Here is a 14,065-nt window from a genome sequence, read left to right as displayed (position 1 = left end):
GCTGGGAAGGAGGCAGGCAGGCAGGCAGGCTTGCAGGCTGGGAAGGAGGCAGGCAGGCAGGCAGGCTTGCAGGCTGGGATGGAGGCAGGCAGGCAGGCAGGCTTGCAGGCTGGGAAGGAGGCAGGCAGGCAGGCAGGCAGGCTTGCAGGCTGGGAAGGAGGCAGGCAGGCAGGGATGCTTGCAGGCTGGGAAGGAGGCAGGCAGGCAGGCAGGTTTGCAGGCTGGGAAGGAGGCAGGCAGGCAGGCTTGCAGGCTGGGAAGGAGGCAGGCAGGCTTGCAGGCAGGCAGGCAGGCAGGCAGGCAGGCAGGCTTGCAGGCTGGGAAGGAGGCAGGCAGGCAGGCAGGCTTGCAGGCTGGGAAGGAGGCAGGCAGGCAGGCAGGCTTGCAGGCTGGGAAGGAGGCAGGCAGGCAGGCAGGTTTGCAGGCTGGGAAGGAGGCAGGCAGGCAGGCAGGCAGGCTTGCAGGCTGGGAAGGAGGCAGGCAGGCAGGAAGCGATATATGGGTGTTGAAGTGAACCATGAACCACGTGACCTTTGAGTGTGTGTGTGTGTGTGTATGGGTTTGGGGTGGGGGGAGAGGGGGAGGTGTATCGGTGGTGGGGGAGGGACCGGCTGACTCCGTAAGCCTAACCACACTCCACAGACCTGTGACCCAGATTTGTTTCTTAAATGTACAGTACAGCATCGTATATTTTAGGCAGGATGTGCCTGCAGGCTGGCAGGAAACATCCAGAGGATGTTTGCCAGACGTCTTAATAATCAGTTAGGAACAATTAAGGACTTTTATAAAGCGGATCAGGACTTCACTTATTGGTGAGTACAAACAAAACACAGTCGCATTTACGCTATGAACCTGTCGATTTTTTCCCCTAGAGTTTTTTTTCGTGAATTTTTTCGGAAAAATTTATTTTTACATTTCTAGTTTATTTTTTCCCCTCTATTTCTCGTATACGAACTTACATGTTAACCGACGGGTCTCGTCCCCAAGGGGTTCGGAAACCAAGTGGTGCTCTGTATCACCTTATGCCAGGTGGGAGAGCATGTAATCCATCACCAATACGTTCTGGTAACAAAATCTCAACCCTGTCAGATACAACATACTGTTGTCCAAAATGTGTTAGTATTGTGTTCTAACTTTAATTTTATTCAAATACCATTAGTGATATTAATATCCTAATTTCTCAATGTATTTACTACTACTACTACACAAACTTCAAAAACTTCTAAGAAAACTTTTCAACCTTCACTAGCCTACTAGTTGCTATCTCCAGTTACCTGTGTTTTAGGAATTAATCTATAATGTTGCAGAGCACTCAATGACTTGCCAGTCCTAAAGCATGACCTAGTGTCAAACTATAAATTCATAATATTAAATAATGTTCAATAAACAAAACTAACAATCCCTTCATTTCTGTTTTCGCCTCAAAACTCCTTCAGAGCATTTTTCTGTTTATTTTTATTCCAAGCCATTTCTTTATACAAAGTTTAACCCACCTCTGAGCCTTTTTCATCCTTGGTTGACTTGTGTATACATAAAACATATTCCATATTTTAATTAAAAATAAAATTTATCAACTTGCATACTCATACTTTACAATATCTTGACCATCTCCACATCTAAGATCAGAGCTGTTACACACCGATATGAAACTAACATTGTTGTAAACTTCCAGTTCTTTGCATGCCTTGTCATTCTTCATCTTTTCATCAGTAGCAACAAAATGCATTTTTATAATTTAAGTTCACTTTTAAATTCTTTACTTAATTCTGATTTCATGACTCCATTGCCATGCTACTTTTGGATTAGCTACTGTGCCAGCAAAAAGCAATTTTACATCACTAGCATATAATAAGAACTTTGAATGCTCTGGACATGAGAGATTTAAATTTTCTGCTTCCATCACTATATCTAGTTCATGAAATGTTGAACAAAAATTTGCAGCTAGCAATACTATGCCTGATTTGTAGTTATGTATGACTGTGAAAAGACAGGGACTTTGACTTGGATATGCGATATCTATTCGGGGCTTAATGCCTAGAAGTGGACTTGTGAGGAAGTCAACCATTTGTGCATTGGAATTAAAATTTGTACTCTTTATAAAAAAGTTAAATTCTGGGATCAGGTTACCCAAAAGCAGAGACTTTAGAAATCCAGTATTCTGATTCTGATTTTTAATGTTACAAATGCATAATTTCAGTTCAACACTATCATCCTGACAGCTACTATAAATTGAATACATGTTCATACGTTCATAGGATACTAGATGCAATGGTGCTTTCTTTGATCCTACCTCCAATGTCAAGAAAAATAACTCATTGTCTTCACTGTCATTTTGTACACTTTGTACAACAATATCTAACTTATACCGAATCAATTCTACTGATACACGTGTCTCACGGACTTTTCTTAACTTAACAGCTCTAAGAGGCCTACAATTTCCAAAACCAACAGCCCCCCCATTTCGGTTTTGCTTTAAAATCAGGTTGTTTAAGACTCCAAGTCCAAAGTCTGCTAGTGCCAAATGAACCTGAGCAGGTTCTACTGATGTCTCAAAATTTTTGCATATGCACAAGTTTGGATGCAATAGAGGAACATCATTGCAAGTCCTAGTTGGAGAGAGGCTGGTCAGAAATCCACCAGGTGTTACATATCTTTCAACAAAATTTTTGTCAGAAACTTTACTCTTTTCACCAATTAATTGCAGAAGCATGTTATGCAAGTCAATCATACTAGATAATCGTCTCTCATTATCTCTTAAAATTCTTATTTGAACATCTCCCAAGAGATCTTGCACATCTTTTGGAATAATCATAAATAAAAATGGATTAAATGTTTCAACATGTGCTTCAGGACTTAACTGAATAAACTTACCATACGTGTTTCCATGATCTGAAAAAAGAATAGTTAGGGTATTTTTTAACTTTGCAGCAAACTTCAAATACTTGGCAAGAGGATCATCCAAAGTTTGCACCCGTAAGCCAGTTTCATCATGAGCAACATCAGTGACGGTGAAAGTTAAAAAAGGCTGGCCAAAATTTTGGATGGCTTCTTGATATAACTGAAGGTATTCAAGCATGTATTCATGATGATGTTTGCCATTAAAGCACACAGCAGGTAGATTATGAAAAGGATCCTTCTTACCATTAGACTGAAGAATATCACAGCTAGCCAGTGTTAGATCAATGTCATCAATACTTGCATGAGCAAGTGCTTTTTTAAATTTTTTCCATAAAACTGGACCATAGAGAGTGTCATTAACAACTTTCAGGTCCTTAACTAAGCCCCATTCCCAGTTCCAACATAAATCCTCGAGCCAGAGTGTCCTATATCCCCTTTTCTTAAAAAGTCCAAACAATTTTGATACTGGTAATGGGTATCGGGGAACATCATATGTACCAAAAGGAGTCTCTGAAACATTTACATAACCTGAGAAAAGTGCCTGAAGGCTTTCATATGTTCTCTGTTTCACTGCTTGGAAAAACTGAAAATCAAACACTTTAGGTTGAGAATTCCCATATAGACCCTCAAAAAGTCCAACTGTCTTTGGTAATGACCTGTAAAAGTGAGCGCGTGATAAAGAATCTACCATAACAAAATTTATATTAAAATTATTAGTTTTCATCATATGTCTATGTGCAATATTTTTAAATTTCCAAGGATAAAGAAAAAGTTGAGTGTATGATTCAGAATTTTCACGAGCATAGTCTTCGTCATATTGAGGTTGTCCCAAGTCTTCTGCTGGCTCAGAAGTATTGGAACATCTTATGAAAACAAAACCAAAGTGCACCTCTTGATGAACTTGAGATATAACTGCCTTTTCCAAATTTTTTCGTTGGATTTGATGCCATTTAATTTCTGCTGCCTCATCATTAAAAACACCAATGTAATGATTTAAATTTCTACACTGCGGAGGAGATCTGCACGATATACTCCTGAATTTCTGAAATGAAATGGACATAATTTGCATAATCATTCTTGCCTCTTAAAATCTTTAAGAAATTAAAAATATTGCTTTAATCATGGTTACAATTTAACATCGCTTCCTTACTCTAAATCAAATTCTATTCTTTCTTTATTACATGTAGCAGATCTATTACTGTTGTACAAAAAGTAAGATGCAAAGGTAAGATATTTGTACAGGAATATTATTCATATCCTATTTCCAAACTTCCATGTGGTGTTGAAATATCAGCTTGAAGGAAAAAAGGGGAGCAATATAGTGATATTTTATTACCATGGCATTTATAACCTATCACTACTTATAAATTATCTAAAGTTCATAAATTATATTATTCACACTATACAGGCATCAAAGACAAACCAAGCACCACCACACTCAGTCATCCACAGCAGCAACCCACTGCTTCATAAAGCTAGGTGCACAGTACTACTAATAAATTTCATGTACTGCACAGTACACACAAATACATTCCACCCAATCTTGTCCTTGCTATATCATGTGTGGTGTTCACACTCGCGTCTTATTTTCTCACATTCACTATGTCCACCTTCCCGGCCCTCCTACTACTCTCCGATTTATCAAATTCACCCAGTCCATCAGTATATCACCGTTGGGGCTTTCTAACGCAAGATCCAATTTGTACCAAGGATAGAATCATGATCAAGGTAGGTTAACATTCTGCACCAGTGCAACAGGGAGTCTTCCGAATGTCCCTTCCGAACACTGAAGAATGCTCAATCCAACATGGAACGACCCTAAGAGCCTTAGCACACAAAAACCACAAAGTATTGCACTTGGTACTTTAGCCCCTAAGCTTTATTTTCTTTCTTATGCTGCCATCTCTTTTGTCACTATTTCATCTTGTTCTCTTTTGGCCTACTGCAGTTTTCATTATTCTTGTACAGTGGTACCTCAGTTTACAAATGCCCCTCTTTATGAACTTTTCGGGTTACGAGCCCAATTTCTTTGGAAAATTTGAATCCGGTTATGAACTTTACCTAGAGAAACGAGTTTGTTGATACACGTATCGCCAACCTAGGGCATGGTGACACAGCGATCGCGCCTCAGTTTCCAAGTGCCTCCCACCTAGTGGCTATTACGCCGGAATTCTTTGCAAAGATTTACAGTTTTTTCGGATTTTTGGCTATTTGAACATAAAATTTGTTATTATATATCTCGCTATGGGTCCCAAGAAAGCCAGTGGTAAGGTTCAAGCCAAAAAAACACATGTGAGAATGACCATAGAGGAAAAAGCAAGAGATCATTCGTAAACATGAAAATGGTACACAGGTTGTTGAACTAGCTAGGCAGTACAATAAATCTATGTCAATGATATGCACTGTAATTGCTAAGAAAAAGGACATTATGAGAGCTAAAGTGACATCAACAATCACGAAACAAAAAACACAAACACTTGAGGATGTTGAAAAGTTATTATTAATTCACCCAGAGCAAGCTGTAGTAGGCCGTTGTGTTAACCTTTTTAATGACAATGTGATGTCTCACTTCAGACAAGTGTTACAAAGTAGGGAAAAACAAGTGTCATTAGACATGTTTTTAGTGAGAAAAACAAGCAGTGAACCACAAGCAGGTCCTAGTGGTATGCAGACAAAACATGCCAGAGAGTGTACCCTAGAGAAGTCATCACTGCCTTATGCTTAGAAAAAAAAATTGAAAACATTTTAAAGCAAAAATGTCAAAAAGGTTCGTTTAGTGTATGTCAGGTAGGCTCCTCCATTTTCTATAAAAAATACAAAAAAATTAAAAAATCCAAATAATTGAAAAAAAATGAAAAAAAGAAAAATGTTAAAAAGGTTCGTTCAGTGTGTGTCAGGTAAGCTGTTCCATTTTCTATAAAAAAAATAAAAAAAAATAAAAAATAAAATAAAAAAAAATGTAAAAAAGGTTTGTTCAGTGTGTGTCAGGTAGGCTGCTCCATTTTCTAAAAAAAAAAAAAAAAAAATTGAAAAAAATTGAAAAAAAAAAGACAAAATGTCAAAAGGTTCCTTCAGTGTGTCACGCAGTTATAATCACTGCCTGATGTCATAATGGAAGGAGACTCCCCTTCCAAACACTAACACCTCTTCTCCCCCCCTCCTCACCGTCTTCCATACACCAACAAGAGTCATCAATAATGATTAGTAGTAACTTATACATACTTTAGTACTGAAGATTTGGGTGAATTAGGTATAAAATTTACTTTTAAGTTAATTTTTTGGGAAGTCAGGAATGGATTAATTCATTTCCCATTACAGTATTTCTTATGGGGAAATTCGCTTCGGTTTACGAATTTTTGGGTTACAAACCGTCTCTAGGAACGGATTAAATTCGTAGGCTGAGGTAAGACTGTACTTCAAACTTATTCCCACACTTTTACTCTATGCCCACACCTCAACCCTATGCCCACACCTCAACCCTATGACCACACCCCAACCCTATGACCACACCCCAACCCTATGCCCACATCTTAACCCTATGCCCACACTGCATGACAGTTGTGACATCATGCTCATTTGCTCATTTTTCATTTGGGGGAGTTCTGTCCAACAGTTCAGCTTTCAGTAGCAATAATTGAACCAGATAGAGTTTGTTTTGGGGCGCCTATCTTTCTGGGTGCCTGGTTACCTTACCTTGTGGTTACCTTGTGTGTTTCGGGGCTTAGCGTCTCCATGGCCCGGTCATCGCCCAGGCAACCTCATTGCTGGACTGGTCATCCAAGCTGTTCGACAGAGCTGCTTGCAGCCTGACGTATGAGTCAAACCTGGTTAATCAGGTATTCTTTGGAGGTGTTTATCGAGCTCTCTCTTTTGAATACTGTGAGGGGTCAGCCAGTTATACCCCTTATGTGTAGTGGAAGCATGTCGAACAATCTCGGGCCAATGATGTTGATAGAGTTCTCTCTCAGGGTACCTATTGCACCTCTGCTTTTCAACGGGGGTATTCTGCACATCCTCCCATGCCTTCTGGTCTCATGTGGTGTTATTTCTGTGTGCAGGTTTGGGACCAGCCCCTCTATTATTTTCCACGTGTAAATTTTTATGCATCTCTCCCACCTGCGCTCAAAAGAATACAGATTTAGGCATTTTAGTCAGTCCCAATAGTTTAGATGTTTTACCTAGTGGATTCTAGCAGTTTTTTTTTTTATTAGTAAAAGGACTCTGCATGCTCTCCAGGTCAGCATTTTCTCCAGCTTTGAAAATGGCTGTCATTGTGCAACAATATTCCAATTTAGAAAGCACTAGCATCTTGAAGAGTATCATCATTGGTTTAGCATCTCTAGTTTGAAAAGTTCTCATTATCCAACCTGTCATTTTTCTTGCAGTTGTGATGGCTACTTTACTGAGTTCTTTAAAGGTAAGGTCTTCTGACATGAGTACACCCAAATCTTTTACATTGCTTTTTCGTTCTATGTTATGATTTTACTGCTTTTTGTACGTGGTTTCTGTTTTAATATTTTAATTTTTTTCCGTAGCACAAGAGCTGGAACTTATCTTCATTAAATACCATATTATTTTCTGTAGCCCATTGAAAGACCTGATTTACATCTGATTGGAGGTTTGCTGTGTTCTTTATATTGTCTACTCTCATAAAAATCCTAGAGCAAAGGATGATACAGTGCTATAGATTGTGTCCTTGTCTATGTCCAATATGAGAATGAGAAAGAGTACTGGAGCAAGCACAGTACCCTGGGGGACCGAGTTCTTCACGGTTGATGGTCCGGATTTTATTTTGTTGACAATTACACATTGAGTTCCGTTAGTCAGGAAACTGTAGATACATCCGCCTATTTTCCCAGTAATCCCTTTTGCATGCACTTTGTGTGCAATAATACCATGGTCAGATTTGTCGAAGGCTTTTGCGAAATCTATGTAAATTACATCAGCATTTTGCTTGTCTTCCATTGCATGTAAGTTCATGTCATAGTGGTCCAGCAACTGTGATAGGTCCAGTAACTCTGATAGGGAAGAGAGCCCTGTTCTGAAACCATGTTGTCCAGGATTATGGAAATGCTGTGATTCTATGTATTTTGTGATAACCAAAATAACCAAAATGCTGAAAACCAGAAGCCAGAAGCTGAGCTACCCAATGTATCCAGCTCAATGGGGGCAAGGGGCCAAAACAACCCCCTCACTCTCAGGTCAGGCAATGAACCACTGTGAGCAGTCAAAGTAAAGCTGGAGCCTGGAATAAGTCAAATCCTCCTCAGGGCATGCCACACAGCTGCAAACTCTCACACTGAGCTGTGTGCCCAAGCAAATGGGACTGACTAGCAAATCTGGGTGGCCTGATGAGTGCTGGTTACAAAGCCCTAACCCAGAGACAAGTCCGTAAACAGATTAAGTGATGGGGAAGGATGGCACCAAGGAACTGAACCACAAAAAGATCAAAGGGGAGGCTGGTAAATGAAAAACCAACAAAGGGTAGGTGGGGCCCAAACTCGTTAGTGCTGGGAGGATGAACCTGAGACTTCATACTGTGCCCAATAACCAAAGACAGCCCTGTATTTGAAAGAGGCTGGGTCCATCATGGGAAAAAAAAAAAGGAGGACCGTGTTCCGCAGGAGGTACCAAAGCAAATCCGCATGAACCACAGAAAGCGTAGTGCAAGAAAATGGAAACATCCGGAAATATGACGACTCCAAGGTACATAACAGAACTTGGAATCAAATCAGAGTGGGGAGCAGCTGAGTAATCCAACTCATACATGGAGGGAGGATAAGAAAAATGAAGACCCCTCCTTCAGTAAAAGACCCTCTGCAGAGAGGACCAAAGTCCACAAAGAATTGAAAAATACCCATGGACATTCCTTGGGTTCCCCCCACTCAAACTCCAGAAGCCTGTAATGAAGGCTTTGGGACATGTCCTTGTCTAACACCCAAGACAGGAAGATATCTTCCCAAAGAGAATGCTTGGAGTAGGGAGGCTGTTGTGAAGACGAATGCCCCAAAACCATGGCAATACTAAACTAATACTAAAACACAGAAACAATACCCAAAGCAAATGGCTCTGCAGGACAACAGAGTCCTTGGATGGTTGGAACTTGGCCTGAAGTGGTGGGGCATGCCCACAACTGATTGACCTGGAACACTACAAGCATGTACAAATGCAGTCTTATAAGCAGCAAAACTGAGATGGGGATCTGGCTGAGGATCAGGGCAGGGCTGCCTGGTGGTGATAATCGGTACTAACACGTTTCATTTTAGTTTGAGTGTAATTTGCAGAGTTGTTTCGCAGTTTTGAGACTTCGTTTTCTGTGAACCCTCCAGTTGTCTGTAAAGCTGCACTAAATTTCTAGAGGCTTTTTCCAGTTAGGTGGCAGATTCTCACTCGCTCCCTGTGCCTAACCCCCCCTCACAGGTTCTGTGAGGGGAGGCCAGGTTTTGGCTCTCGTCCCCAATAGGCCAAACCAAACTTTTGCAAGTGATGTGACCTTTTAGTATGGAACAATATCAGCAAGATAGCTTTAGGGAGCCACTAGGGCTCCCTACAGAAACATGCTGTATCCTAGTGCAGATTGCATAATTTGTACAGAGCACCACTTGGTTTCCGAACTTTAGTTATCCGAAACTTCCAGTTTCCCGATTGGGGTTGGGGAGTCATGCTACCCGAACAAAGTTCGGGTAGGAAGGGGTCCGCCAAGCGTCACGCCGGCTTGTTGTGGTGGGTGGGAGATGGTCCAGTTTGCCCACTGTGACTTCACAGATTCACGGCCTATTATTCCTATTATTTTGAATTGCCATAAGGCTGGAATGTTCATTCTGTGCTTTTGTTTTACATATCTGCACAATCAAGAAACATCTGTGCACCATGTTGGCTCCAAATGCACGCATTGCATCAGTGATGGCCGACTGGTGGGTGGATGAACGATGCAACTTAGGTGGGAGGCAGTATGAATGAGGAGGGGGGGAGAATCAGTGACAGAGGGGGAGAGAGAGATGCTAGGAGGGAGGGGGAGGTAGGGAGAGATGTTAGGAGGTAGGGAGAGATGCTAAGAGGGAGGGGGAGGTAGGGAGAGATGCTAGGAGGTAGGCAGGAAGGGATGGAAGTAGTGAGAATTAGGGAGGGAAAGGCAGGCTGGCAGGCACAGGCAGGCAGGCACAGGCAGGCAGGCACAGGCAGGCAGGCAGGCAGGCACAGGCAGGCAGGCAGGCAGGCACAGGCAGGCAGGCAGGCAGGCAGGCAGGCAGGCAGGCAGGCAGGCAGGCAGGCAGGCGCAGCAGGGAGTGAGTGGTAGTCACGCGGTTGAACCGCGTGACCTTGAGAGATGGGATGTAGGGGGGCGGGTGGTTTGTTGGTGGTGGGGGTGAGACCGGCTCATTCCCGAAGATAAGCCTAACACACACTACCCGTTAGCATGATGGCAGGGAGGGAGGCAGGCTGGCTGGAAAGGAAGCAGGCTGGCAGGCTGGGAAGGAGGCAGGCAGGCAGGCAGGCTTGCAGGCTGGGAAGGAGGCAGGCAGGCAGGCAGGCTTGCAGGCTGGGAAGGAGGCAGGCAGGCAGGCAGGCTTGCAGGCTGGGAAGGAGGCAGGCAGGCTTGCAGGCTGGGAAGGAGGCAGGCAGGCAGGCAGGCTTGCAGGCTGGGAAGGAGGCAGGCAGGCTTGCAGGCTGGGAAGGAGGCAGGCAGGCAGGCAGGCTTGCAGGCTGGGAAGGAGGCAGGCAGGCAGGCAGGCTTGCAGGCTGGGAAGGAGGCAGGCAGGCAGGCAGGCTTGCAGGCTGGGAAGGAGGCAGGCAGGCAGGCAGGCTTGCAGGCTGGGAAGGAGGCAGGCAGGCAGGCAGGCTTGCAGGCTGGGAAGGAGGCAGGCAGGCAGGCAGGCTTGCAGGCTGGGAAGGAGGCAGGCAGGCAGGCTTGCAGGCTGGGAAGGAGGCAGGCAGGCTTGCAGGCTGGGAAGGAGGCAAGCAGGCAGGCAGGCTTGCAGGCTGGGAAGGAGGCAAGCAGGCAGGCAGGCTTGCAGGCTTGCAGGCTGGGAAGGAGGCAGGCAGCCAGACAGGCTTGCAGGCTGGGAAGGAGGCAGGCAGGCTTGCAGGCTGGGAAGGAGGCAGGCAGGCAGGCAGGCTTGCAGGCTGGGAAGGAGGCAGGCAGGCAGGCAGGCTTGCAGGCTGGGATGGAGGCAGGCAGGCAGGCAGGCTTGCAGGCTGGGAAGGAGGCAGGCAGGCAGGCAGGCAGGCTTGCAGGCTGGGAAGGAGGCAGGCAGGCAGGGATGCTTGCAGGCTGGGAAGGAGGCAGGCAGGCAGGCAGGTTTGCAGGCTGGGAAGGAGGCAGGCAGGCAGGCTTGCAGGCTGGGAAGGAGGCAGGCAGGCTTGCAGGCAGGCAGGCAGGCAGGCAGGCTTGCAGGCTGGGAAGGAGGCAGGCAGGCAGGCAGGCTTGCAGGCTGGGAAGGAGGCAGGCAGGCAGGCAGGCTTGCAGGCTGGGAAGGAGGCAGGCAGGCAGGCAGGTTTGCAGGCTGGGAAGGAGGCAGGCAGGCAGGCAGGCAGGCTTGCAGGCTGGGAAGGAGGCAGGCAGGCAGGAAGCGATATATGGGTGTTGAAGTGAACCATGAACCACGTGACCTTTGAGTGTGTGTGTGTGTGTGTATGGGTTTGGGGTGGGGGGAGAGGGGGAGGTGTATCGGTGGTGGGGGAGGGACCGGCTGACTCCGTAAGCCTAACCACACTCCACAGACCTGTGACCCAGATTTGTTTCTTAAATGTACAGTACAGCATCGTATATTTTAGGCAGGATGTGCCTGCAGGCTGGCAGGAAACATCCAGAGGATGTTTGCCAGACGTCTTAATAATCAGTTAGGAACAATTAAGGACTTTTATAAAGCGGATCAGGACTTCACTTATTGGTGAGTACAAACAAAACACAGTCGCATTTACGCTATGAACCTGTCGATTTTTTCCCCTAGAGTTTTTTTTCGTGAATTTTTTCGGAAAAATTTATTTTTACATTTCTAGTTTATTTTTTCCCCTCTATTTCTCGTATACGAACTTACATGTTAACCGACGGGTCTCGTCCCCAAGGGGTTCGGAAACCAAGTGGTGCTCTGTATAGTGAGAAGTGTAGTATAGACTATGGCCAAGGACTGCCATTAGCCATCTCTGTAGCATGTATAGTACTATAGAAATATATAATCTTTCCTGCTATGTTGTTTTGAGAATTAAGCTCAGGGTTTATGCCAGTCTATTTGCACCCTTGCTGTAAATTTTCATCTCTAGCTTTCCCATTTGTGCCATCAGTACGACACTCGGCAGACTCTTGTACTGCCAATTCTTCAGTGCTAGCATGCCCTCCTCCCGACAGCCTCTTTCAGTTTCAACTCTGCATCACACTTGAGTACTTCTCACAGTTTGCTTATTCTAAATTCCTTACATGGGGTAGCAGTTTAAAAGCATGAGCTCAAATTCAAACTCCGCTTAAATAAATTACACATCCATGGAATTTAAACTGATCAACTACCTCGAGCATTTCACTGCGCACATTTATTTTACATTCATTTTTTCTCCTTCTCCACCAAACTGTACTTTTGTCTATTTTACTTTTTAAGTCTTATCTTATATCCATAAATGTCTAGCACTCTACTAACAGAGCTGTATCACCTTTACATATTAAATTTTATATTCTGTACAAAAATTACTCATACTAAGTCTATACACTAGAATTACACCTTCCTCTAATCTTGACTAAGTATATTTTTATAGAGTAGCACAATGGCAACTTATTTTTTCACACATGTGGTGCAAAATCACTCTCCCATGCCTTCCAGGAATTCCCTCACACCCACTAAATGTCTTTTTAACTATTACAGTTTAAAAATTTCTGCACATACCTCATCAACACCTGTAGCTTTCACAGATTTCAACTTTGTTATTGCTGTACTCACCTATTCCGTAGATAGATCAACTGGCATTCTGGCACTCTGCCCACAACATTAATTCTAATCATGTTCACAATAACACACTTCATCATTCGACTTAGATTTTCAAAGTATTCTCTCCACCCACTTCTAATTTCATCTTCACCTTTGAATAATGTATCATGCTTATCTCGAACATTCCCATTCATGCCTCCACCACTCACCCTGTTGTACTTTTTTCCAAAAGATCTCTACTTCCTTATTTGGTACTCTGTGTGATTTCTGCTTTGACTAACTGCTCTTTTCACAAACTTTTACTCTTATTTTCTTGCCCCCTCTCATTCACTTCATCCAGAAAAGCCACTTTTGTTTTTTTATCACCTGTTGAAAGGAGGGCAAGTTAGAGAAGAAAAGTGGCTGGTGCAACAATGCTCTAGTTAAAATAAGATAGGAAGACAAGAGGCAAAAGCGCTGCATGAAAAAAGATTGGCAGGGTTAACCCATATATACTGATGTATAATGCTAATATAACATGCTCATGAAAAATCAAGAGTTGGGGCAGTGGAAATGGACAATCTGAGATACATTTTGAATATCAGGAGGATTTGATAGAGTAATGAATGAAAATATATGGAAAGGTGTGCAGTGCAAAAGTCAGTAAATTATAAAATTAAGGACAGTAAGGACAGTTAAAATTAAGTACAATACCGAGATGGTTTGGTCCTATGAAACAGATGTATGATGGAAGTGTGGTGAAGAGAATTGATTCAAGTGAATATGAGGATAAAAAGTGGAGGAAGGCCAAGAAAATAAAAAAATTTCAATTTAATTTCCTCCAATTTGCATCATCACTTCAGCGTCTGCTTTATTTCTTCAATCTCCCTCTGCAGGTCAGCGTTCAATCCCCAACCATCCAAGTGGTTAGGCACCATTTCTTTCTCCATCCCATCCCAAATCCTTTCCCAGTGCTATATGGTCGTAATGGCTCGGCACTTTCCCCTGATAGGTCCATTCCATTCTTTAATCTCCCTGTTAGATTTCCATTTTCTTTCTTGTGAGTCATGTCTGCTTAAACATTTTTTTTCCTTCTCTTATAGAGTTGTCTGTATTCTAGAGTGGTCTTCCTTTTGATCCTCCTCAGAGGCACATGTTTCAAGCAGATTTTGTATGCTTCAGCAGTCAGTTGAGCTATTCCCTGTGTCATAGTTTTGTCACTTAAGGCTGTTTCCCAGTGGATGTTTGCGAGGTCTATATTTATTGTTTCCAGT

The 14,065-nt window shown here is 43.4% G+C and overlaps 1 protein-coding gene across 2 annotated transcripts in view; it reads right to left on the bottom strand.

Moving 5' to 3' along the window:
- Positions 1 to 327: 327 nt before the first annotated feature.
- The window catches only part of LOC138370892 (uncharacterized), a 37,711-nt gene continuing 23,973 nt past the window's right edge, over positions 328 to 14,065 (bottom strand). Inside the window, exon 4 of one of the 2 annotated variants that reach the window (XM_069335536.1) lies at positions 328 to 3,940. In XM_069335536.1, the coding sequence (XP_069191637.1) occupies positions 1,757 to 3,940 (2,184 nt within the window). In that variant the 3' untranslated portion in view covers positions 328 to 1,756. The remainder of the gene's footprint in view (positions 3,941 to 14,065) is intronic. The other variant, XM_069335535.1, reaches the window with a different exon arrangement.

Source organism: Procambarus clarkii, chromosome 33 (assembly GCF_040958095.1).
Source record: "Procambarus clarkii isolate CNS0578487 chromosome 33, FALCON_Pclarkii_2.0, whole genome shotgun sequence".
Lineage (NCBI taxonomy): Eukaryota > Metazoa > Arthropoda > Malacostraca > Decapoda > Cambaridae > Procambarus > Procambarus clarkii.
This window is presented reverse-complemented; position numbering and strand designations above follow the sequence as displayed.